We start from the raw sequence: 27,388 nt of genomic DNA, 5'->3' as shown, positions 1-27,388 counted from the left end.
TCAAGTTAAACAAGGGACATGAGTGCCCCCATTGTCAAAAGCACGAGACTCATGATAAAAAAGGGCATCTCCTAAGAAAGGCGAAGAGCTAAAGACCATGTGGAAGAAAAAGTTGTCCATGATGGCATGCAAGGTGGTATAAAGGAACACAACACTAAGGAGTACAAGAGATCATGGAAAAAAGAAAGCAAGTGACTTATATTTTCAAATTATGCTGTCTCATGAAGAGTGAATTTTTATGTTCTAATTTTTGAAAGCATAATGAGCAAACCTTTTTTGTTTTTGATATAGTTTCAACCTATGAAGTTTACTTCTATTGATTGTGCTCATTATTATCAAATCAAAATATCAATTGATTTTTGGTGTAGGTGTGTAGGGAATTTAACCAAAATAATCCCAACCTGTGAGAAACAAAACAAATAGAGAAAACACACCATAAACACCTCACCACCTTCGTTGCACACCACCATGAGCTCTGATACCACTTGTTGGGGAGATAAAAACTTTGGGAAGTTTCCTTGAATAATTAATATAACACATAGAGACACACTTTAACCCAAAAGGTTTAAGCCCAATGGGTATGTGCTCAATTATGTTATATTAACCACTCATTCTTCTCATCTTTATTCAATGTGGGACTTCACTCACATGTGTAACCCAACAATCTCCCCCTCACGTGTGAGTCTGTCTCTCTATGGGTTTCAAGATTGTTGGGTTACACGTGTGAGAGAAATTCCAATTACATCCTAGCACTCTCTCACAGAAAAAATAAGAATAGAAGCTGACTGCCTCTCTTTTCTCTATTTCCTCTCATGCGGCTCCTTACTAGGTTAATTAGAATTTCTCTCACACGTGTAACCCAACAATCTTGAAACCCATAGAGAGACAGACTCACACGTGAGGGGGAGATTGTTGGGTTACACGTGTGAGTGAAGTCCCACATTGAATAAAGATGAGAAGAATGAGTGGTTAATATAACATAATTGAGCACATACCCATTGGGCTTAGGCCTTTTGGGTTAAAGTGTGTCTCTATGTGTTATATTAATTATTCAAGGAAACTTCCCAAGGTTTTTATCTCCCCAACAAGTGGTATCAGAGCTCATGGTGGTGTGCAGCGAAGGTGGTGAGGTGTTTATGGTCCCTACCCAGCGGGGACAAAGAAAGCCTAGATGGCCCACACACAAAGATCCTGGAGAAAAAAAAAAAAAGGAAAAAAAGCCCAACAAATGAATATTGCTAATGGTGCTAAATAATGGTGTGATGCGAGGTTCCCATGGATATGGACGTGCGGGGTTCCCATGGATGTGCGTGCAGGGTTGACACGTGGTTCCCATGGATGACATACGAGAGATCTATGGATGACGCGTTGATGAAGTGAAAGGTCCATTAGGCAAGGGGGAGTGAGAAGGACTTGTTCATGGCCCATAAAGAGGTCTTGAAACCCATAGAGAGACAGACTCACACGTGAGGGGGAGATTGTTGGGTTACACGTGTGAGTGAAGTCCCACATTGAATAAAGATGAGAAGAATGAGTAGTTAATATAACATAATTGAGCACATACCCATTGGGCTTAGGCCTTTTGGGTTAAAGTGTGTCTCTATGTGTTATATTAATTATTCAAGGAAACTTCCCAAGATTTTTATCTCCCCAACAAGGTGAAGATTGAACCCAAATCTATTTTTCAACCATTAAACCATATAATTAACAAAATTTTTTTTTGATGCATAATGAGCAAACTTGATCCACGTAAAAAGATATAAAAAGCAGGCAACCAAGCTGAAGCGTAAAGACGATAACGAAGTACGCCAAAATGAATATGAGTTTCGTGTACTTTGCTTTTGTGGTAGCTTATTTGCTAAGCGAAATGAAAATTCAAAAAAGGAAAAGTTAACTTATTTCTTTATTTTATAAAAGGGGTGACAAAAAGTGAACTGTACAAAGGGAAACAAAGGCACCTGTGATTAAGGCATAATACAACTAATAAACACAATGGTGTGATGGCTTTTGGAGTTTGTACAGTAGAAAAAAAAAGAAAGAAGCAAAACCTCTACCTACAGGACTATCTAGAAAATATGTCCATGATCCATTGCAGGGGATGGGATTGAGGAAAAGTATATGTGAATCACCTACGATGGTAACCCAACCTATGTGATCGGAGATCCATGAATTAGGTTCGATGGGAACAAACAAGTCATGAAAGATTCAATAATGAATTATCTCAAAGTCCCTCCCTAGGGTGTAGATAATGCAAATTGTCATAGTGAGAAGGATAAGTAATCTTATAATGAACTCATAGCTTACAAAGGTGGTGTACTGGTGTGTGATGGTACACACTTGATGAGCTCACTTATATGGGTGTGGAAGTTTGTAGCCACAAAAGGAGTTTAACAAAAATAACTAACACTGGGCAAATTAAGAAAGATTCAACAGAACATAGGAGCAAATCATTACATTGTTTCTCCTGTTTTGTAGTGTTGGTTTTCTCCTGTTTGTCTTTTTTTCCCCCTCTTGTAGATTGCTTTCTTAGGTAGTTTGGTGTATTTTATTTTTGTTCTACTGTTTCTTTGTGTGTTTTCCATTAAAGGTTTTCATTTTATTATTAAAAAAAAAAAACTTGGGCAGCATATCCTTGTCCCCAAAATATTACTGAACATTTTCATTACAATGCAATGCAAGCATGGCAAATAAAATTAAGTCTGCAAACACAGTAAGAGTTAAAAAAAAAAAAAACAATTTTTATTCTCAACCTTGAATTAAAAAAATTGAAAAATGTAATCAAGCCTTGCCCAACATGACTAATCTAACTGTAAATCTAGTAGTCTCGGGTTCAACTCCTAGCTAAGGGTCTGTTTGGATTGAGGGAGGAGTAGGGGCGAAACCAGAGGGGGCAAGGGGGGCGGAGCACCTGCCCCCTGACCCCACCCCAAAAATCTTTTATATAGTTCATTTAAAAAAAAAAAATTATATTGTTCTATTAGAGTAGTTCTTTGCCCCTCTGACACTAAAATAGTAAAACAAAGAAATATTTTCCCTGTACATAGATTGTACCATAGCATGCAAAAATAAATAAATAAACACATTTTTTGTCTAAGAAAGTCTAGAAATACAACAAAATTTCACAATATTTTTACAATACTTGTGTTTTTAGTTGGAATGGATCTTAGATTAATTTATTATATTTTATTTTGACCTACAATATGCTAACTCCTTAATTTATTGTAAAAATTTTGTGGTGTTATTGAAAGAACTACTCCCACTTTTATCAATTAGCCTGACATTGAAATAAATGGCCACCAACTATTACCTTTATTTGTAAGTTAAAGGCTGTGTGCACTTTTGACCAATATTCAAGGTTTTTTTTTTTTTTTTTTTTTTTTAACCTCAAGTACAACCTGGGAATTCAAACTTTACACATAATAATAATAATAATAATAATATAATGTCTTGTATGGTACTAAAGCAGTAAAGCATCCATTATTTTTTTCACTTCTATTGCTTATTTTTTCATAGTTTCAAATTCTGAGTTTTTACCATAAATCTAAAATTTAAATAATTAGAAAAATAGAGAATGAAAGGTGGAAATTTATTTTCCCAAATTATTACATAGAATCAAATTAGATGTCTAAAATTTGTGTATATAGATTAATCTCTTATTTTAATTGTTAGTAACTATGAATTAGTTGTTTTACAATTGTTCATTTATTTTACGGTTGTTTAAATTTTAATATATTCTTTATAACAATTACCATTATTTATAATTTTATTAGTAATATTAATTAATATTTTTAGTTATTATTATTATTGTCTTTTGATCTTGCCTCTCTAAATTAAAATTCTGACTTTGCCATTGAGGGGAGGGAGGAGGAGTAAAGTAGAATAGGCTAAATAGATTAATTTTGAGCTAATTCTACTATACTCCCCTCAATCCAAATAGAACTAGGTATTTCGCGATTCACCCTATACCTAAGCTTGCTTAGCGAAGTTATATCTTATATAGGTATTTGTTGTTTACCCCGTAGGGATGGTAAACTCACTGGATTCTAATCTGCTTATCCACGTAACTATATTCTTTGCTTAAAGTAAAAGCAACGTGCTACACTAGTAGTGGCAAAGATCTACCAATAGAGACCAGCCAAAGTGCATCCAGGTAGCTGGAAATGAAAGCAACCAAAAGATAAATTCATGCACGATAGCTTTTGTCTTTGTTTATTTCTTGTCGTAATCACCTATTATTCTCTAAACTCTAGTCTCTCAGTCTCAGCGGCAATGTCAGACAACAACGAGTTAATTCAATGGGAATTGTTACCTTCTGAGATTGTTACCAATATTTTGGTTCGCTTACCTATCAAATCCATAATTATCTGTACGTGTGTCTCAAAAGCCTGGAAGTCTCTAATTCAAAACCCCACTTTCATTTCCACCCATCTCCGCTACTCCCACAACAAAAACTTGCTCTTCTTCAACCTCTGCTCAGAGAATCAGAAAGAATTCTACGCATTGCATAACGAAGATGATGAACCTGATTTCACTCAACACACCAGCTTTGATTACCCTTTCCTTGTTCCAGACCCTGATGCAATATTCCGTGTGGTGGGTACTTGTAATGGCCTGCTTCTCTGCCTCTCCAACAATTTAACCGAGGGAACCAGCAGATTATGCCTGTGGAACCCTTCTGTTAGAAAGTTAGTTAATCTTCCTTTAACCAATTTCAGTTCTGACGCGTGTATTGGGTTTGGATTTGATCCAAGAACTAATGATTATAAAGTGGTGATAGTAGTTAATTTAATGGATAGACTTCATCATCTTCGAATTTACTCACTCTCCACTGGTGAGTGGAGAATGCTTAGGGTTGGTTTGGCTCCCATATGCGCTTTATGTCATCATGAGCCACATGCATTTATCAATGGGGCTCTGCATTGGGTTGCTTCTAGGGTTACTGATAACAAATCTCTTTATTTTATTCTGGTCTTTGATTTGGGTGATGAGGTCTTCCGTGAGATACTGCCACCAGAACCTATAGGTCACACGGGAATGATGTCTGCTTTTGTTTCCGTATATAAGGATTCCATTGCCTTGATTCAAAAGGATTATAATGGTTTCCTCCATATCTGGGTGATGAAAAAGTATGGTGTTGTGTCCTCATGGACTAAAGTTTTAAGTTTAACCATTTCCAATCAAAGTTATATCTTCGATTCAGAGGACATACCAAGGGTAATAGGTTTTCGCAGGAATGGCGAGGTTGTATTAAAATTGGATGGAGGAAAACTCGTCTCGCAGGATCCTGAAAGTGAAGAGATTAAAGATCTTAGAATTATTGGAAATAAGAATACGTTTGTTGATCCTTATGTGGAGAGTCTAGTTTTGCTCGACAAAGCCGCCAATAGGGTAGTTACATACTGAAGAAATTAAATACGTAATATGCATTTCCTACCTTTTATTTATTTTATGGATTTTCATTTTGTTCTATACATGTACTTAGCACTGATCATATCATACATTAGTTATGAATATATACAATTCGATGTTGCACTATTCTATTGATTATTCTTATTGCTGATGGATTACCTTAATTAAGTGGTTTTATCTTTAGGATAAATAGCTTAAGATAGTTGAGTACATATCATTTATACTTAAATTCATTGTCCACATTTCAAATTTTCTTAAATTAATCATTTATTACTTACATAAAATAAGTGGTTAATGTTGGCCATCAAACTTGAGCAAGCTTGTTTATTAAAAGAAATTAAGTTCATGTTTCCTACCACTTTTGATCTACCATGTATACGTAGAAGTGATCAACTTTTTCTTTGCTGGCAATTTTATGGTGATAGTTGATTGTTTAAGTTCATGCTTTCACGCTTATACTAAATGTTTTCGTTGTATTATTCATCTAATAAGTTTCTCATTCTATCAACTTTGATATGTTTATGCTAAAATTCTTCTTGTACATTTTTATAAAGCAAATGTTAATTGAAAAAGCAACTCACTAGTAAGTATTGCTTGCTTTGGGTGATTAAGATTGAAATGACCTGTTTATACTCCTCTTCTGGAACCATTTTGTTATCTTTCCTTTGCATGATTTGTGTAAATTTTTTTTACTCCCAATAAAGTAATTATGCTTAGTTGTACTGTTTTGTTAACTCCATTTCATTTATTTTCCCTCTCTTAATCTCTTGTGAGTTGAGAATGAGTTAGTATATTTTATTACACAATTGTATGAAGTAGAAGCAAAAGACCAACATCGGTAGGAAAAATAAAGAGGAACATTAGGAAAATCAAAGACAACAACTTATACTTACTATACTTGAGGGCGGCAATAGTTGTAGCCTATAGGCATGGGAAGTATTTCCTTATAGACATTAGACATCCTTCTCATCCCATACCAATGAGTTAAAGGTGGAACTCAATTTGAAATCCTAACACAACTCCAGCCCCACCCCCACACCACAAAACCCCCACCCCCCCCCCCCCCCCCAAAAAAATCTATATAAAAACAAAACAAAGACAATCAAGAAACTATGCTACCAACTTTTTCAATAATTTATAATGTTGAAAATTAGTTCATCTTATAAGGTGCTAATTAATGCTCTTACTTCTTAGTCCTTCCTTCAGATGAAAGTTATTTTTTTAGGATGGTTAAAGATTTGTCTTAAGCAATTTAAGAAGGAGAACATTGGTTTTATTATGAACAAAAAAAAGTACACGAGTAATCGATTATAGTTGAGGAAGGGATAACACTTTGTAATAAGTCACATTGAACACTCAAGGATATATACTTTTTTTGTCAAATACCCTTAACTAACAGCTAGGGATGTTTCACAGAGAGCCTATTGATGGATGATACAAACCTTAACTCATAATAATGTTTTGTGATTGTCATGATCTATGGCTATACTTTCAAATGTTGTTATTATTATTATTATTATTATTGTAAAGAATGGTTGATGTCATATTGTATTTGTGTTCTTTATTTTGCAATTTCTTTTTTGTTTAGAATTTTTTATTTTGCTATGAACCTTGTGATATTTATACCCTCTTATTTTCTTTTGGAACACAATGTCTTGTCTTTCCAATTCCCTTTTGTTGAGTAGCAAGATATCTTCTTATTATGTAATTGCCAGCATGAGAATTCCTCCATTCCCATTGATGCACATATTCATTCGGTAAAGGATAGAAACTTCTTAATATGTACATTCTAAAAAACCACAAATATCGGTGAGTTTTTCTATGGGTTTGGCTTACTTTCAGTACTTTTTTAACTGAAATTTTCTTTTGTTTTAATGAGAAACTGTTACATCATCTACTAACTAAATAAAATGTGGAAATTAAAATCCACTACCACTTGTCATTGTATATTTAAAATAACAAGAGATGTCCAGTTAAAAAAGTATTGGAGGTAAGCCAAATCTTTTTTCTATATGGATAATACACTAGTTAGTATAATTTTTTTTTCTACTTATGGTATTAAATTACAAAATAGAATGCACTTACAATTCGTAAATTCTTCTAGGACCTTGTGCAATCATGATCGGTGATGAGCTTTAAATAGCTAACATACTTTACTCAGCATAAGATAGATAAGATTCAACAAAGCTCTATAACGAGGTTTAGTTTGTTATTATGGAATTAGCTTTCTAAGTCAAAATGAATAGCAGTCGTTTACGTTAAACTTCTTTTGTGGCTATACCATTTTTATATTATTTCTGGATGATTTGCAATTTGTTTTTAGATGTTTAACTAAAATGATTTGGCACTTTATTTGTTTTACGTCAAAATGTGTAGTAGTTGTTTTTGTTAAACTCCTTTGTGGCTACACTACTCTTATGTATTATCTTACTAGTCACAACCCTGCGCATGGCGCGGGAATATTTGATTATTTTGAAATGAAATGTAATATATAATTTATTTTAAAAAAATTTATAAAATTATATATTAAGATTAATAATCTGTAACAAAACGTTTTCTCATAAGAGAATTTCATTTTCTTTTTTATATAATTGTTTACCACACAAACAAAGGGCAAGTTTTATTTATTTATTTTTAAGTAATGAATTTTGTGTTTTCTATAAATATATATATATATATATATATATATTTTACTTTATTTTATATTAAGATTTTCATCTATTCATATTATGAGCCAATTTGCTAGCGTTAGTATATAGTGTGGATTAAAATTTTCCAATTATGACATTTAGAAAAGAATGAGAAAAATAGTTTTTTTTCCATTATTAAAAAATTTCAACTTGTGGCATCCTACTTTAATATTATATATCTTTAAAAGTATACAATGTATAATCTTGATCTATTTTCTTGAATACATTACTTATTTCAATACATCCATAAAAATACATTGAATCAAAACAAACCTATATGAAGATACTTTGCAAAAAAAAACTAAATGTTTTATTAATCATCGCTTTGCAAAATGTCATATCAATCATCGCTTAACAATGATTAATTTGACTGTTTTAGGTTCTAAAGACTTAGGTTTTTATGTATTTAGAACTCTAATTTGTATTGTTGGCAAACCATGATCAAAACAATGTGCTTAGAAGTGTTTTAGTCTTGCTCAAAGTTGTGTATTTAATGTAAAGTTGGAATCGAGCTAATGCATAAAAGATTAATTCATTTCGGCTTGGCTTGATCGATCGAAGCTTAGGCTCGATCGATTGAAGCTCGGACATAATGTTTTTTCTGCAGAATTTCCAACTCAGCCCTAGTTGTTTTAAAACGTTTTAGGGTTTTCTAATTGTCCTAAGTATAAAAGGCAAACCCTAGCCACGTTTTAGTGTTGCTCATATTGCGGTTTGTGTAAATCTCTTGTGAGATCTAGAGGAGCTTTCCTTTACACAAACTTAGGGTTTTCAAGGAGAAGATTTATCTACACCTTGATGATCAACTCAGTTGCTGCCATTGAAGTTTAAAGAAAACACAAGTGGGTGTGCTTGTATCTGGTGGTGAATCCAAGAAAGAAGGAGTCCGTGGATTCGGAGCTTGCACGTGGTCGTGTCAGTAAGTTCTACTGGTTGGTAGCAATAAGAAGTCGAGCGTGGGGGCTTGTAAGTCTTATTGTATGAACTTCAATTCTTTCAAGATAGTGGATTCAAGTTTACCTTGAGGATAGCTAGGTCAAATCCTCCCCAGATTTTTATCGGTTGGTTTCCTGGGTGATCATATCTTGTGTTATTTATCTTTCCGCTGCTTTACATGATATGATCTTTGTTATTGTGATAACCTAGATTTGTTAAATTGGACTAAGTAACAACTTGGCTAATTACTTAGGTTAAATCAATTGTTTTAAGGGGTCTAAAAACTATCAAGTGGTATCAGAGCGGGTTGCTCTTTTGTTGTTGATCTTTTGATCACTGAGCTGATCCTTGACCCCTGTTGTTATGGATTCTTGGAAATTCTTTTTGCTTATTCATCAACTTACTTACTTTGTGTATTTGTCACTTGTTGAGTTTGTTAAATCTTTCCTTGGACGTCTTGGTCTTATCATATGTGATAATAATTCTTTGTGTTATACTGCCTTAACCGCCTTAAAGGCACGTGATTCTTGTCTTTGGTATTTGGATAGTAGTTGTTCCAGGCATATGACAGGAAACAAAGGATTATTCAAGACCCTCTTTGAAGGAAAGATTGGGACAGTCACTTTTGGAAATGGAAGCAAATCTGTAATCAGAGGCATTGGAACTATGGACATCCCAGGGTTACCAGTCTTTGAAGATGTTTGATATGTTGATGGACTGAAGGCAAATTTACTCAGATCAGTCAGATTTGCGACAATGGACTGAATGTTCTCTTCACTAAGTATGAATGTGAGATACTTGATGGAGGAAGTGACTGTATGTGTGTTGGTGTAAGGACAACGGACAACTGTTATGGATTGACACCAAGCATAAGCAACAAGTATTTCAGTGCAAAGATTGATCAAATTGATTTGTGGCATCAACGGTTGGGGCATGCAAGTCATAAGCAGTTAGAAAAGATTTCTAAATGTGATGCTGTTGTTGGTTTACCTAATTTTGAGAAGATAGATAAGAGCATATGTGGACCATGTCAGATAGGTAAACAGATAAAGTCTAAACATCCGTCTGTGGCTAGTGTTCAAACTTCAAGATCTCTGGAGTTACTGCACATTGATCTTATGGGTCCTACTCGAGTTCAGAGTTTAGGAGGAAAGAAGTATATTCTAGTGGTTGTGGATGACTTTACCAGATATACTTGGGTTGTGCTTTTGAAAGATAAAGCTGAGGCTCCTGAGAAGATGATACATCTGTGTAAGAAATTGCAGGTTGAAAAAGATACTGTGATAGCCAGAATCAGAAGTGACCATGGGAGAGAATTTGAGAATACCAAGCTGGTTACCTTCTGCAATGAACAAGGCACACATCAAGAGTTTTCTTCACTCAAGACACCACAACAAAATAATAATGAAAATACAATTGCGAAAACTAAAATATGTCACTAATCCAATTATTTCCATTTGATTAACCTTTGCTTTTATCTAAATAAGTGGCACTATATATAGAGTATTTCTAATACAATTATTAAGAGTACTTTCTCTACAAAAATTACAATTTTGTTCACCCAAAATTGTTGGGTTCTAAGACTTTAGGTTTAAATGTATTAGAACTTCAATTTGTATTGTTGGCAAACCATGATCAAAACGTTTTAGTCTTGTTTAGCCTTGCTCAAAGTATGTGGTTGTATGTAAAGTTGGAATCGAGTAGCTGCAAGATTAGACTCGATTGATCGAAGCTCGTGTAGATTGTTTTTCTGCAGAATTTTTCAACTCAGCCCAAGCTCGTTTGACGTGTAGGGTTTTACGTTTTGTCTTAAGTATAAAAGGGAAAACCCTAGCCACATTTTTGGTAGCTCCTTATGCTGTGTGTGTGAATTTTTTGTGAGATCAAGAGGTGTTTGCCTTCACACATACTTAGGGTTTCCAAGATTCAAGATTATGTCAAGAACTTGGTGATCGATTCAGTTGCTGCATTAAGAGTTTAAAGATACACAAGCGGATGTGCTTGTGTTTGTTGGGAATTCAAGAAAGAAGTAGTCCGTGGACTTAGAGTTGTCATGTGGTCGTGGTAGTAAGTTTCCTACTCCAGGTAGCAATAGGATGTTAGTGGTCTAAGTAGCTATTGTGTAAACTTCAATTCTTTCATAGTGGATTCAATTTTACCTTGAGGATAGTTAGGATAAATCCTCCCCGGGTTTTTTACCGGTTTGGTTTTCTTGGGTTATCATATTGTTGTGTTCTTTATTTTCTACACTTTACAATAATATGATATATGTGTGTTAACCTAGATTTGATAACTTGACTAAGTAATTACTTGGCTAGTTAACTAGGTTAATCTTGTTGTGTTTTAAGGGTCTAAAAACAAACAAAAATGATTTAAAAATAAACAAAACTTAGTAAAGTCTCATAATTTAACATCTAAATGGATCACTAAAAAAATGAAAAAGGAAAAAAAAATTTGATTAGGAATTGGAATACCAAAATACCTAAATATGCATAAAAGTTGATACAACTTTTCCAAAAAGAGAAACAAATTTGAAGTGACAATTAAATCAACAATAATAAAAAGAACTATTAGCAGGGAAAAAATGGTTGAAAAAATAAAAAAAATGCATAAAAAGAGACAAATTTGGAGAGAGAGAGAGAGAGAGAGAGAGAGAGAGAGAGAGAGAGAGAGAGAGAGAGAGAGAGAGAGTATTGACCTTTTCGTAGTGAACAACTTGGAAAGAATAGGGGAGAGAGGTGGAAATGAAGTAAAAGAAATTTATAAGAAAATCAAGTTGGAAGAGTAAGGGTGGAAGCAGATGAAATGTTCAAAAAAGTAAAACTGTAGAATTTATGAAGATGAAAGGTTGAAAGGGTGGAAGTAGATGAAAGGTTCAAAAAAGTGAAAACGTAGAATTTATGAAGATATAAAGGAAATCAAATGCAAGATTTAAGAAGACATGATTGGAGAAGATGAATTTTTGAACTAAGAAGAAGACAATGGTTGAAGAAGATGAAAGGTTAAACAAAGTAAAAAACTAAAAATTGTAAAAAATAAAAAGTAAAAAAAAAGTTGCTAATGACATGGCACAAAAAGAGCTTTTTAAAATTTATTTTAAAGCTTCCATTATTATATAATACTATAGATAGATATGTATAGACATTGTTTTTGGTTTTAAATTCTTCATTGATCTTATTGCTTAGTTATAAACATCTAAATAAAGTAGATGAATTTATAAATGTTGTTAAGTTATGATTTTTCTCATAACATTAGTGTTGGCTTATTCCATGACAAAAAGTGTTATAATTGCATTAATTTATTTCCTTATATTTTTGTGGGATTTATTTGTAATGAGTTTACTGTTAAGTGGTGAAGATTTGATCAAGACAGCTGAAGGTCACATGAGAAGCACATGCAGGAAGGAGAACAGTCAGGCCAGGTGTCCAGCTCAGAACAACCTGTCCAGGAGGTTAAATCGTGACTTGGATTTGCGAATTGCATCAGTCACGAGTGACCTACGAAGTTCCCCCATTTTATAGAAAATTGTGACTTTTCGTATTCCCATTACTTATACTATATATATCCTCATTATCCACAGAAATGGTAAGGAGCCTATTGAGAGAAAAACCCTAAGAAAGGGTTCTACAACACACCCACCTTATTAGAGAGAGAGCTACTCATTCTTAGAGAGAAATCTTTGTAGTCTCTTCTCCTTCCCTCTCCCATTGTTATACCCATTGAGAGGATATTTGTACCCAAACACAACCCACACCCATTTAGAGTGTTGAGAGTATTTTTGGAGATTGGGAAGCATTGGAAGATGTCAAGGATGACGGATGCAATATGGAGCTTATTGCGGGATCCGGAAAGCTAGAGAAGACACGGTTAGGCTTAACCTTGTTGGAGCAAGAAGCTTGGAGGGCTTAGGTGCATCGGGTAGATTAGGCTTGAAGGGTTTATTGCTATTCATGTATTCCAACTAATTTTTTAGTGGATCATTTTACCGCTTGGAGGGCAGTGGAGAGGTTTTTCGTCGAATTCTTCGGTTTCCTCTTTAATAACATGTGCTGGTGTTATCTTTGTATTTGATTCTCTCTTCCCTACTCTTTTCTTTTTAATTGCTGTTGTGTTTGTGATTAATTATGGTTTAGAGTGTTTTGCCAATTTCGGTATTGCTTATATTTATCATACCGCACACATATTGTTTGAGTATAAGCTTGAATTGATAATTTTGTAATTGGGGGTTTAAACATTCACTAGTGTTTTACACACTAAGTGAGCTTTCAAATGCAAAGTTATATATAAAATTAAAACTATCCAAGATGAATGTGTAAAGTCAATCTATTTATATATTTAATATATTGTCAAAAAAATATTTATATATTCTAATATTGTCAACAAAATTTAGGAATAAAAATTAAATAAGAAAAAGAATGATTATGTAGGCAATGACGTGGCGAATGAAGTGGCGCATTATGAGCATAGCAACAATAAATACTACGCTTCAGCTTTTAGATATACATAGACTAGTCTTAGATTAACACAATGCATTGAAATGAAATATATGATTATTTTGAGATATGATATAATGTATAATTTATTCTCTAAATTTAATTGTATATAATTTGTTCTCCCTAAAAATTAAATAATTTCTAAAAGTAGTTTTTATCTCTCTATTTTTTAAATATATAATTTTATCATTTTTTGTGTTTTTGATTTATATTATTCTTTTTTTTAAGCTATTCATATTCTTCTAACTATTATTATTATGCATTATATTTTCCAAATTTCTTTTGGTACAACTAAAATTTTCAAGTTTCAAATTTCTCATTCTTTCAAAGAGTTATAATGATAATCAAAATTTATCACATAATTACAATTGATATTACTCAAATAATTGATAGTACTCTCATCCTAAACATATCTTTTCCTATCCTTTATTAAATAAGTGCACCAAAATGGATTGAAATAGATAGAATGGACCAAATTAGTTCAAATGGACCAAAGTTGACCGAATGCCAAACTGTAATTAGTAAACATAACTACTAATAATAATAATAATAAAGTGATGTAAAACCTAACTTGTAATAAGTAATGTATTCCAACGTGATGAAAGTTTTTAATTTGTTGTAGAAGTAACATCAATCATATTTGTTATCACATTAATAGTTTTAACTAAATTATATGCATGTGTTTGTGATTCTATGTGCTTGTTGAAGGTTTTATTCAAGTTGAATTTAGTAACATGTAAAGAAAGTTAGTATCCCACAAAAAAGCATATCAGGAAAACCACTTGCGTATAATATTTTATACAGAATGAAAAATAAAGGGGAAATTTTTTTTTAAGAGTTTTATTATCTTTATCTCTTGAAGTTGATGAAATTGACATATGGTTCTTTAAGTAGGAGTAGAACTAGATTCTTTAACCTGACATTGAATACTACATTAGCATAAATATATGAATAAAAGTGGTGGAATATGTTTTTTTTTTTTTGGTGAGTATAAACTAAAAATAAATCAATAGTATCCTCACCAAAATTGTTTGTATTATATGTATTTTCTATTATGAGTTACATTCAGGTTCAAGAATGTGTAAGTTGTGATAGTGAAAAGAGATGGGCATATCAAAATTGATAAGTTTTTATTTTTTTATTTTGAGAAACAAACACACACAAGGGAGAGGAAGATGAGACGAGAGGAAATAGGAAGCAGAGAGTAGAGATCAAAGAGAGTTACAGTAATAGTTGGAGTTCATGAGGGAGTTTTCTCTCTTTTCAATAAAATAAATTATTTTACACTGTTCATGTCAGAGAAATACATACTTTTTCTAAAACATGTGTACTCATACCAAACATCCATTCATGTGTTTTCAGTTTTAAAAGAATGTTACAAAAATATGCTACCAAACACATTTTTTTTTGCATTATGAGTACTCAAACGAAGTGTTTTTAGTACACTTTTTAGATCACAATTTTCACATTGTTTTGAAAACCAAAACTACAATACACCTACCAAATGGGCCCTAAGTTTTTGAAAATTAAAATTAATTAAAAAATTAACACGTCAATTTACCCTTTTTTAAAATCTGATATGGCATGTTATCTTAAGGTTTTTGTTAGTGGAGTAATGATATGGTATAATTTATACTCTTTTTTTTAGAATGAAGAGTTAAGATTAAAAGAACTCTATATGGTATAATACTCTAGGAACTTTAGAGGATCTTAATCCCTTTCCATCTCCCTCGTGTGTGTGTGTGTTTGTTTCTTAAAAAAAAAAACATATTACATGTTACTGTAGGAATTTTACTTAAAAATTAATTCAAGAGAAATGAATATAATACATCTATCAATTAACAATTATATGATGTGCATATGTAATAAAAATCAACAATAAGATGTGAGAAATTTACATACTAAAGTATATTATTCAAGGACCTCACAAGCAATTAGGGTGCTCTCCCCAGCTAGTTAGGATTAACAAGAACTTTCTTTTCTCTTCTCACACCTCTTGCAAGTGGCCTTGACAATATTTATAATATTTAGAAAGGACATGATCTACCATAAAATCCTTTCTGTCATAATAACAATTCATGTAACAAATATGTTACATTCATTAATAAATAACTTCATTAATTAGATTCATTAATGAAAAAATCCATTAACGTGTCATTATTTTTGTAACTCCATACTAATGCATGGTTTCATCTATTGTTCATATCCAAAATCACTATAATGACAACACCTCTTATATGAGACCAAGTTACTGGCAATGGCACAATAGGTTTATTAAGGTCAATGCTCAACGTGCATGAATTTCATTATGGAAGGACTGCTGAGATTATTATGCACTAACCATCGAAAGACTAATCCTTATTGTCTTTATAATCTGTGCAATTTTAACTTGTACCTCCTTTCCATCATGGTCCAGTAATGTACTTATCAGAATAGGCTACATCATGATGAATATGGTCAAGTTAAGGACTATAATAAATGCATTCATAATCTTAGTCTACTAAATCAAGTAGACATATTTCAATATACCAATATTTTACATCATAAAAATATTCCATAATTTTACTAGAAATTTTGAATAATTACTTATTGAGAATAGAGACATCATAAATATCATGTTAGGCCACATTATTCTAACAGTCTCCCACTTGGCCTAACATGGCCTCATCCTTAACACATGTGCTTTAAATATGATAGCTCAAATAGAGTAAAACACTATAACTAGTTTATACCCCCAATTTTAAAAACACGGCTTGATTGCTCTTCCTTTAACTTATCTAAGTGTGGAACAAGAGTAAATGATATGCAATAATCGAAACTACTCTCTAAGCCATTACCACAAGCAAGCAACAACAATTATAAAGTTTAAAGAGTAAGGGAAGAGATCTGAAAACACAAGATAACATCGAGACATGTTATTAAAGAGGAAACCAAAGTACTCAGTGAAAAACCTCTCCACGACCCTCCAAGTTGAAATGATCTACTAGTGAATAAAGTTGGAGTATAAGGATACCAAAAAGACCCTTCAAGCCTAATCTAGCGAAAGTACTTGAGGCCTCCAAGCTCTAACTACCAATGGACTTTTCGGAGTCTTGTTTTCACTAGCTTCCTGGATCCCACAATATCACCCAAATGCATCTACCAAGTCTTACCGGCTTATTTTGGCAAATCCCCAATGCTTCCCAAGCTCCAAATCATTCTCTACACTTTGAATAGGTGTGGATTGTATTTGAGTACAAATCTACTAAGGTATAATAATGGAAGAGGGAAGGAGAAGAGGCTACAAGGATTTATCTCTTGAGGATGTATAGCTCTCTCTAAAATGGTGGGTGTTGTAGAAACCTTTCTAGGGTTTTCTTCTAAATTGTCTCCTTACAATTTTGTGGATAATGAGGGTATATACAGTATGAGTGAAGGATATAAAAGTCACACTTAAAATCATTTAGGCAGAGAGTTTCATAGGTCACTCGTGACTTGGCCTAAGTTGCGAAGTGACTTGCAAAATACAATTTGGCACTTGACTATTTAGCTTCCAGCATGTGCTTCTCATGTGACTTTCGTGGAGTGCACCACTCGCCAGCCAAGTCGTGAGATCAACTTCTTGAGCAATCTTCACCAACCTAATACTAAACCCATTATAAAATCCCACAAAATACAAGTAAATAAATTCATGCAATTACAATATTTTTTGTCATGGAATAAAGCCAACACAAATGTTATGTGAAAAACCATAACTTAACAAAATAACACAAAAGACAAGCATTTGTCAACAGTAGGGGTGTGCATGGGTCAGATTGAAGAGTTTTTTCAACTCAACCCACCATAGTAGGTTAAAAAAAATCCAACCCAACCTACGTGGATCGTGTCGGGTCGGGTCGGACCTATAGGTTGAACAGTTTTTTTTTTTAATTATTAATATTATTATTATTATTATTATTAAATTGAGCATTAGAACAGCACCATCACAAATAAGAGCAAATTTATAACCAAATAATCATAAGCATAATACCAAACAAACACAAATTATATGAGAAGAACTTAAGATTTGAGTTTTATTTAGGAAGAAGTGCAAAAAAGTAAATAACAAAATTACATAATATTTTTTTTATTTTAAAAATATATTAAATATAGGTGGGTTGGGTTAAGTTAGGCGAATTTGTAAATCTTATGACCCGAACCTAACCCACCAACCCTTAAAAACTGACCCAACCTAGTGAGTTAGATTAGGTTGGGTTGGGTTGATTTTAGCAGGTTGGTGGGTTCGTTGCACACCCGTAGTCAATAGGGTTAGCCAAATTTCATTTTGCTGATAGTGTAAGAAAATTAACCTAAGATTACGATAGGGAAACCTCCCACTTAAACAGTCAACCATATGATATTTTTTATGTTGATATATTTTTATTGGAAGAAACTAAACTTTTTATTCATCTAGTCTCGTATAATTTTAATACCCAAAATATATGATGTTTTATTGAGGTCATTCATTTAAAAAATTGAATAGTCATTGTTTGACTACAACAAGCATTTCAATATCAATTACCATCAGAAGAATATATCCATATATGGTGTAGGGATATCACCAATAGTAGAAAATTTCTTCACATATACACATGATTCTTTCAACCATATAATATTTTGACGTGCATACCCAATTCTCATCTCATTTTGAAATAAAACCCTTAGGTTGTTCTATATAAACATCTTCTTTAAGATCACCATTTAAAGATGAATTCTTTATATCAATCTGATAAAGTTCAAAAATCAAAGAATACATAAAATAATAGCATGAATCTACTCTATATTCTTGAGTATATCCCTTGACCACTAATCTAACTTTAAATCTTTCTACTTTTCCTAAAACATCTCTCTTTCTTTTAAAATTCATTTGCATCCAAAAACTTTCATTCCTTTGTGTCTTTTTTATGACCGTCTAAGACACCATTTTTTTTTAGATTACTATCTTATAGTTTTCACTATTATAAGGATGATAATTAGACATATTAGATTCCACAAAAATTCAAGTACTTCCTTTCAAAGGCATTGGATTTATAGCTTTTACTATAATTGACTCTATATCTCTTCATTCTTCCAAAAATTTCTTTTGAAAATCATCGATATCCTCAATATCAAAATGATCCTCCAATAATTTTACATTTCCAAAATAACTCGACTTTTGAGATCATATAAACCTATATCGTCTAGACATTTGTGAGTAATTTGCCATATCACTCCTTTTTGTTTCCTATAATAGTTTATCCTTTTTAGAATAAAAAATGAAACATAAGCAATACATCATCATATGAAACAAGCTAGCCATCTTACCAATAACAACTCAGGTGTTTTCCCCAAGGTTTTAGTGAGACTTCTATTTAGGATATGCATAGCAATTGGAATAAATTCACCCCAAAATGAAGTTGGCAAATTTGCTCTTTCTATTATAGATCTAACCTTTTTCAGGGAGTATTTGAGACAAATTTTATTAGCACAATAACGTCAAAATCACTTGAGACATACTCACTACCTCTATTTGAATTAATAGATTTATCACATTGTTTGTACATTTTTCAACATCAAATATTTTAGTAATAAACTTCTCTAAAGTCTCCAATTTTTGTTTTATCAAATAAGCAATTCTCATATCTAGAGAAATGATCTATAAAATTAATAATATTCGTAACTCCATAAACATTAGTATTAACCTGCTCCAAAACTTGAGAAGAGCGATCTCTTTTAGTCATTTTTCCTTCAATGCAACTTTCACATGTTGGATAATATTCTAAAGTGACATCATTTACCCATCTTAAATATTTTCCAACTTTTGTTTACTAACATATCCTGATTTTAAGTGCAAAAAATTAGTTGTATTATCTTTCACAGAAACGTGACCCTTACACACAATACTACCATATAAATGGACTTGAAATTATTTCGAAATTCATATAGTACTACTACATCATTTTTCGAAATGGACTTGACCCTTTCATCCTTTCCCATATAAATTTAACTTATACAATCATTTATTTTCGATGGCTCCTTAAACCTCTGCAAGGTATATATTAAAAGTATGAGCAATAACACTTGAATTGGCCCATCAAAATCCAAGCTCAATAATAGTGGTATTAATTTCCTTGAAAATTAGATTGTGAAAAACCTTTAGGTTGATTCTCACGAGATCTCAAAATAGTATTACATTTAGATCTTTTATGTTATGGTTTCTTGCAATGATAGCAAAAGATTTGTTTTGTTTTGACCTTAACATTAGGTTTAACATAGGTCCTCTTGTTACTTTTTCAATAGCTTCTATGACTTTTGAGTTTTCTTTTCTTCTTAAACCTTTTGCTTCCTTTAGGAACAAACTCCTTGTTGAGGGAGAAATTGATGCCTCTATCTAAGATGTTGGGAAGCCAAGCCGAAACTCAACTATGGGCTCTTGAGATGATACCCAAAGGCTTTCGGTGTGATGACGAAGCCTATCCAAGCAAGAAACAAAGGCTGCACATGACAAAACAGCAACAAAAACCCAATGAAAAAAACGTTACAATACTTAATTAATAAATTAATGGTCCTGGTCCGATAGTTCAAATTAGTCCTCTAGTGGTACGGTATGATCTCCAGCAGTAGGGTAATTTCAGGTTAATAAGTGTGTTTACATGGTAAAAATCATATTTTTTCCTTATTATTATCAAGTCAACGTGAGGGAGAACTTCCATAGTTTCCAAAACATTATGACCTTCATCATAATAATAAACAAGGATTAAAGGCTCCATAGTTACAAATAAAAGAGGAAAAATTGGATGGAATGAAGGGAGAGAAAGATCCCCAGCTCAGTGTAGCAAGTATTAGCTAAGATTTTGGTGAGTATGTGTGCGTAAGGCATGAATGAGGTGATTGTGGGCTGTTTTGAGTGAGTGGGATAGGATTAATATTGAGATTGAAGCTTTTTGTGAGTAATGGGCTGTTTGTGACTAGTTGGAGGACATTTTTGAGCTGTGATTGTGTAAGGGGGGGGGGGGGGAAGAATGTCTGAGGTTAGATGAATGTGGGTTGAAGGGGATGAGTAGTGAGCTTAAAGAAAGCTAAACTACTAACAAAATGGCAAATAGACCAGGGGTTTCAGAGGGAGTTGCTGTTGGTTTGTGGGCTGAGATGCTTATGCTTTTATAATAGAGTTTTTAGAGAAACATTAATTAATAAGAATCCAAAAAACATAGCTCTGATTCAGGGGAGCCAAACAGCTGAATTAATAACCTGGATTTGGCCTAAAAATGGGAGATTTGCTTTTGGGGCTGCCTTGCTTCTTTGGGTAATGATGGGATTTTAGAGTTCTTTGCATTAAATGCCATGTTTTATGGGGTTGAGCTTAATGAATGTGATTGAGGCGTGTATCAAGAGCGAATACTAATGCTGCAACTGAGATTTGAACCCTAGGAAGTAGGATTCAACACTCTAAGCCAGGTGTCAAAGTTTAGGCTCACTTCAGAGGGTTCCGTTGGAGATCCTTTTATGCTCTCCAAACCACATGTTTCCAATTTTTTTCCCCTTAGGATTCATGAGCTTGGCACATGAATCACGTCTTGAACGTTTTTTAACATTTATAACATCAATTTGTTGAAGTTTGTATAATTTGGTTTCAGCTCCCCTTCTGCTGGAGGTGCAGTCTTGAGGAAGATGATGGAGTCCATTCATTCTTTTGACTTCAGCTAATTTGACAGCACTTGGGCACTATTCAAGTCAGGTAGAGGGTGACAGAAAACTGATGGGACAGCCCTTAGTCCATTCTTTAAAGGCTTGGTTCTTTTGTATGAGTCCCTAGTTGCTTTTTTTTTTGTTAGGAACAAACAAGGGCTGTTTGCCCACTCTCATTTGCCTCTTGCTGGTGCTTTTTGCTTGGGCTTGCTCACATGGGCTGGGTTGTGTGCACATGTTGCCATGGGTTTTCATTCCTCATGGACTTTTATTAGTAAATATTTTTGGGTTTTTCATAAATACTTGCAATGGGCCTTTGGGCAATCAGTTGTAATGTTTGAAACAATAGGACAAGTTTCAAAAAACTTTTGTAAATAATATTTACTTTGATGAATTCCATGTTGCAATAATGTTTATGGTTTCCAATAATCGCATTATAAATTAAATGATGATCTTGTGGGTTTGAATGTTTACCATGAGTGTCCAAGGCATATATTATGGATGTCGCGATGCAAATGATGTCCATGTATTTCATGGGTTTATAATATGAGAACATAATTTTCAAGATAACTCCCAATGAGTTTTTTTTATAAGACGATTGCCATGGTTTTTACCATGGTAATATTTTACCATGATATTTTTTCTTTGCCAAGTATTGATAATCTTGGCCTCTTTTTTGACAAAATAGCGCCAATGAAAATTGGCCTTTGATATTGCTAATGAGAATTGGGCTTTTGATATTTCCAATGTGAATTGGGCTTTGATTTTGCCAATGAGAATTGAGCTTTTGGATAGATAAATTGCCATGGGTTTAAATCATGGGCTTTGATTATGGATTTGAATTCCCTTGATAAAATTGTTTTGTCATGGACTTGAATCATGGGCTTTTCAAATATTGTCAAGCATAAGAAATCTTGGGCTTTAAATAGAATAGGATGTGTGTATTTGAAAGTAAATAGGTGGTACTTAAATAAAATTAGGTGTAAAAAAAAGTACCCTAACACTCCTTTTGTTCAAAAATGTTAATTGAAAATTTGTTAACTCTTAATTTTGCATCTGCTTGAGTAATGACCTTAGATAAGAGGTCATTAAGTGTAGGAATTTTTGTTTTATCATTTATCGGTCTTTCTTGAAGGGTTAATTCATTAGCGAAGGCAATCATATTAATCATATGTTGATGAGCATCTTGTCATTTTGATAATTTAGATGTAATGAATTTTTTCCTGAGCACTAGACTTCTTTCCAAACTTCACTCCTAGGCTATCAATTATGGATTTAGCATTGGGGTAATTCATATAGCTAACCATCAATGAATCAATCATATATCATAGCATCAAAATTTTCATTTTGTTATCTGGCTCAATCCATTTACTCACATGTAAATGATTTCCTTTATGTTGTTAGATTATAAACAACCATAATACAAATTCTAGGATCTTAAATTATCATGATTTCATAACTATACAAATTAATTATAAAACTTCCTTGATCCATTATTGAAATTTTCTTAAGATTAAGTCTTAGTATAAAAGGCAGTTAATTCTTATAGAATTGGTTTCTCTCTCTTGATCCTCTTTTCTCTTAACTATTCAGTGTATATGATGGGGATGACCTAAAGATTATCAGATCTCTTAAATGTGAGCATGTAATCCTTTGTGCCTTGCAAGTACCTTATCAATTTCTTGTATTCTAATGGTGCGAAACACATGGAATTGAAATACCTTACTATTAAGGAAGAAGTTTAGAAACAATGAGTGTCAATAGAACACATAAGCACACAGCTTATGATTGCAAATCCATTGACAAAAGGGTTACCTCCTAAGACATTTAAGGAACATGTTAATCGAATGGGTCTTGAACGTAGAACATGATAGTTGTTATTTTAGTGTCACTTTATGCTTTTAACACTTGGTCTCATTAAACGTGTTTTTGATTATTCCTGTTTTATTTTATGTACGTACATATATGATGATGAATGAGTAATAACAGGAATAGTCTCTAACAAAAGAGAAATTATTGTTGGACCTTTTAAGTCACTTCTCATTGATAGATTATATTAAGCAAGTTGCTAGTGTTGTAGTAAATGGAAGGAACTATGTCGTATAATTGATATGGAACCACCATGACTCGCATTAGTGGGTTGTTTAATTATAGTATTATGTTGACCAATTTAAAGAAAGAGGATATGTACCATTGTGCACCTAACAGTTAATCTTATTAAGCCTTGACATAAGCTATCATATGGGCCAAGTGGGAGAATGTAAGAATAAATTGTCCCATTTGATAACGTATCCATTTGATAACTTCATATATGTTAAGGTTTAATAAGATGTTACATGTCATTAAACATTGGTTAATGGAGAAGTAAGTTTCCTAAGTAACTCCAACTTTGATGGGCAAGTGGAGGTTATGGGCACAAGGAATTTGGTTCTCTCTACCTATAAAAGTGACATTTAACTGCCCCATCACATACACTGAATAGTTAAAATGAAAAGATGGTCAAGAGAGAGAAACCAATCCTATAAGAATTAAGTGCCTTTTATACTAAGACTTGATCTTAATTTGTGTAGTTGTAAAATCATGATAATTCAAGATCCTAAAATTTATATTATGGTTGTTTATAATCTAATAACATAAAGAAAATCACATGTAAATGTTTTCTTTATGTTGTTAGATTATAAACAATCATAATATAAATTCTATGATCTTGAATTATCATGATTTCACAACTACACAAATTAATTATAAAACTTACCTTGATCCATTGCTGAACTTTTCTTAAGAACAAGTCTTAGTATAAAAGACACTTAATTCTTATAGGATTGGTTTCTCTCTCTTGACCCTCTTTTTTCTTTAACTATTCAGTGTATGTGATGGGGTAGCTGAATGTCTCTTTTAAGGTAGAGAGAGGACCAAATTCCTTGTACCCATAATCTCCACTTGCCCATCAAAGTTGGAGTTACTTAGGAAACTTACTTTTCCATTAACCAATGTTTTAAGGATATGTAACATCTTATTAAACCATAACATATATGAAGTTATCAAATGGATATGTTATCAAATGGGACAGTTTATTCTTACATTCTCCCACTTGGCCCATATGATAACTTACGTCAAGACTTAATAAGATTAACTTTTAGGTGCACAATGGTATATATCCTCTTACTTTAAATTGGTCATCATAATACTATAATTAAACAACCCACTAATGCGAGTCATGACAGTTCCATATCAATTATACGACATAGTTCCTTCCATGTACTACAACACTAGCAACCTGCTTAATATAGCCTATCAATGAGAAGTGACGTAAAAGGTCCAACAATAATGTCTCTTTTTTTAGAGACTATTCCTTTAATCTGTTAGGTTTGATTCGAAATACACATAAATATAACCTTTAATTAAAGATTTACCTTTTCTTTCAAATCATTGCCTACGTTTTGGGCAATCTTTCTTAAAATGTCCCAACTTCTTATAGAAGTGACATTTATAATCGTCATTTTTTTTGAGGTTGACCATTTGGATTAGGATCACTTGCCTTGCGTGATCCATGCTTTAAGCCTTTTCTAGGCTTCCTCCATTTTCTTTCAGCTTCTTGATTTATGAGATGAATTGAATGTTGCTTAAGTTGCTTGAGTTTGTTATTTGCCTCAATCCATTTACTATAGGAGATTTTATCAGACTCAACAGATTCCTCATTGGGCTTAGATGGACACTCTAATTTAAAATAAGAACTGTAATCATAAAATCGTATGTACAAATCAACCCTATATTTCCACTTTGCATAATTGGATCTCGAAAGTATACAATTTTTCATGATATTAGCCATATTCAAAGAAGGACAAAGCTTAGCTACAAAATTGGTTGTAGCCTAATGCTACAACTTTACTTAATATTTTTTTTATTGGAGGTGAATTTTGACAAATCCACCAATGGATTATATTTTCTTCTTATATCCTTCATACTTGTAAAATTTCTAGAAAATTAAAGATCAATATCTATGTCTTCAATAAATTGTTTAAATTGCAAGTTTTGTAGTTTAAAATTGTGAGGGATTTCACAATTCGCTCCAATACCAATGGGCTTGGTCTGTGATTGAATGCTATAAAAGATTTGTGTCCCCTCATCTTTCACAAATTGGTCGTTGGATGGATTGGTAAGGCACACGGTTTGACAAAAATTATGCATAAAATATAAGTTTATAGATCATATAGTAAATAATATCTGATTGACACAAAATTTGACATGTGTACTAAGAGCGTAAAGAATAGCTACAACCAGTTTTGCAGTTAAACTTTGTCCTTCAAAGAACCAGTGGAGTTTACCATCTCTTTGTAAAACGCAACACATATAATATGTGCATTAAAACCCGATTCTTTTGGCCATTAATTCTTTTAATAACATTCAAGAATTTATAAATATAATTTATGACAAATCTTTCAATCAATCAAATTCATCCCATATCCATTGGGGCGTAAGGAAGAATTTAATCAATTAGTATTTATCACTTTGATTTCTTTATAAAAAATAGTATCTATTTGTGGGATGTGGACACATAAAAAATATTTGCTTTTAAAGTCCCATCTCATCCATATGATTAACCGAAGCCGAAGGGGTGTCAGCATGTTTGAACTCTAGAACATTATTTTATTTTATTTTAAGTAAAAAAAAAAAAAATTCATATTCCTAACTCAATCATGTGATTAACTGATGGGGTGTCATCATTTTTGAGCTTCAGACTAATGAAAGCTATATTAACTTATAATTTTAGATATAGAGAAATCTAACACCAACTACAAAAATTAAAAAATAAATAAAAAAGATAAATAATACTTATCTAATACTGTTAGCAATGCTATGTTGCATTTGTTGCAAACATTTATCAATAACTACTTGTTATATTCTTAACATATAACACAACAATATCACATATATCAATGGGGATATATATATAAAGACAAGTCATCATAAATATAAACAGAGCCTACCGCTTGTGACTATAGGAATTTTACTTGAAAATTAATTCAAGAGAAACAAATATAATACATCTATCAATTAACAATTATATCATGTGCATATGTAATAAAATTCAACAATAAGATGTGAGAAATTTATATTCTAAATTATATTATTCAAGGACCTCACAAGCAATTAAGATGCTCTCTTCAGCTAATCAGGATTAACAAGAGCTTTCTTTTCTCTTCTCACACCCCTTGCAAGTGTGGCCTTGACAATATTTATAATATTCAGAAAGGACATGACCGGCCATAAAATATTTTCTATCATAATAACAATTCATGTAACAGATATGTTACATTCTTTAAAAAATAATTTCATTAATTAGATTCATTAATGAAGAAGTTCATTAATGTGTCATTACTTTTGTAACTCCATACTAACACATGGGTTCATCTATCATTCATATCTAGAATCACTATAATGACAACACCTCTTATAGGAGGCCAAGTTACTAGCAATGACACAATAGATTTATTAAGGCCAATGCTCAACGTGCATGAATCTCATTATGGAAGGACTGTCGAGATTATTATGCACTAACCATCGAAAGACTAGCCCTTATTGTCTTTCATAATCTAAGCAATTTTAACTCTTACCTCCTTTCCATCATGGTCCAAAAATGTACCTATCAGAATAGGCTACATCATGATGGATATGGTCAAGTCAAGGACTATAATGAATGCATTCATAATCTTAGTCTTCTAAATCAAGTAGACATATTTCTATATACCAATATTTTACATCATAAAAATATTGCATAATTTCACTAGAAATTTTGAATAAGTAAATTTTGAATAATTACTTATTGAGAATAGAGAGATCACAAATATCATGTTGGGCCACATTATTCTAATAGTTACTCTAATTTGAAATATTATAAAGTTTATAATTGTAGCAATTTTTTGTTCTCTTTATGATATAAATGTTTTTTTTTTTTTGGTGAAACTCTTTATGATATAAATATAATGTCTATAATATTGTGTAAAGTTGTGATTTACTAATATATATTTTGTTGGCTTTTATTCCGTGCCAAATTTGATTGTAATTTTGTTCAATCTTTTGTACCCTGTATTTGTTGTGGGAATTTATTGTAAGGGTTGTGTGATAGTGAGAGAGAGTGTGAAGACTCAAGCTATTGAAGAATGAAGTGTTTTC

General features: G+C 32.4%; 1 protein-coding gene across 1 annotated transcript; it reads left to right on the top strand.

Annotated features, from left to right (window-relative positions):
- The first annotated feature begins 4,228 nt into the window (after window positions 1–4,228).
- Window positions 4,229–5,469, top strand: LOC126690933 (putative F-box protein At3g16210). Its single transcript, XM_050386037.1, has one exon. It carries the CDS (start codon window positions 4,270–4,272, stop codon window positions 5,401–5,403), a length of 1,134 nt encoding a protein of 377 aa, XP_050241994.1. The 5' UTR covers window positions 4,229–4,269; the 3' UTR covers window positions 5,404–5,469.
- The last annotated feature ends 21,919 nt before the right edge of the window (window positions 5,470–27,388 follow it).

Source organism: Quercus robur, chromosome 7 (assembly GCF_932294415.1).
Source record: "Quercus robur chromosome 7, dhQueRobu3.1, whole genome shotgun sequence".
Taxonomy (NCBI): domain Eukaryota; kingdom Viridiplantae; phylum Streptophyta; class Magnoliopsida; order Fagales; family Fagaceae; genus Quercus; species Quercus robur.
The sequence above is the reverse complement of the archived record's forward strand: the minus strand, read 5'-3'. Positions and strand labels throughout refer to the sequence as shown.

Excerpts from the sequence above, each read along its gene's own strand:
- LOC126690933 (XM_050386037.1), top strand. The coding sequence starts at position 4,270 with ATGTCAGACAACAACGAGTTAATTCAATGGGAATTGTTACCTTCTGAG.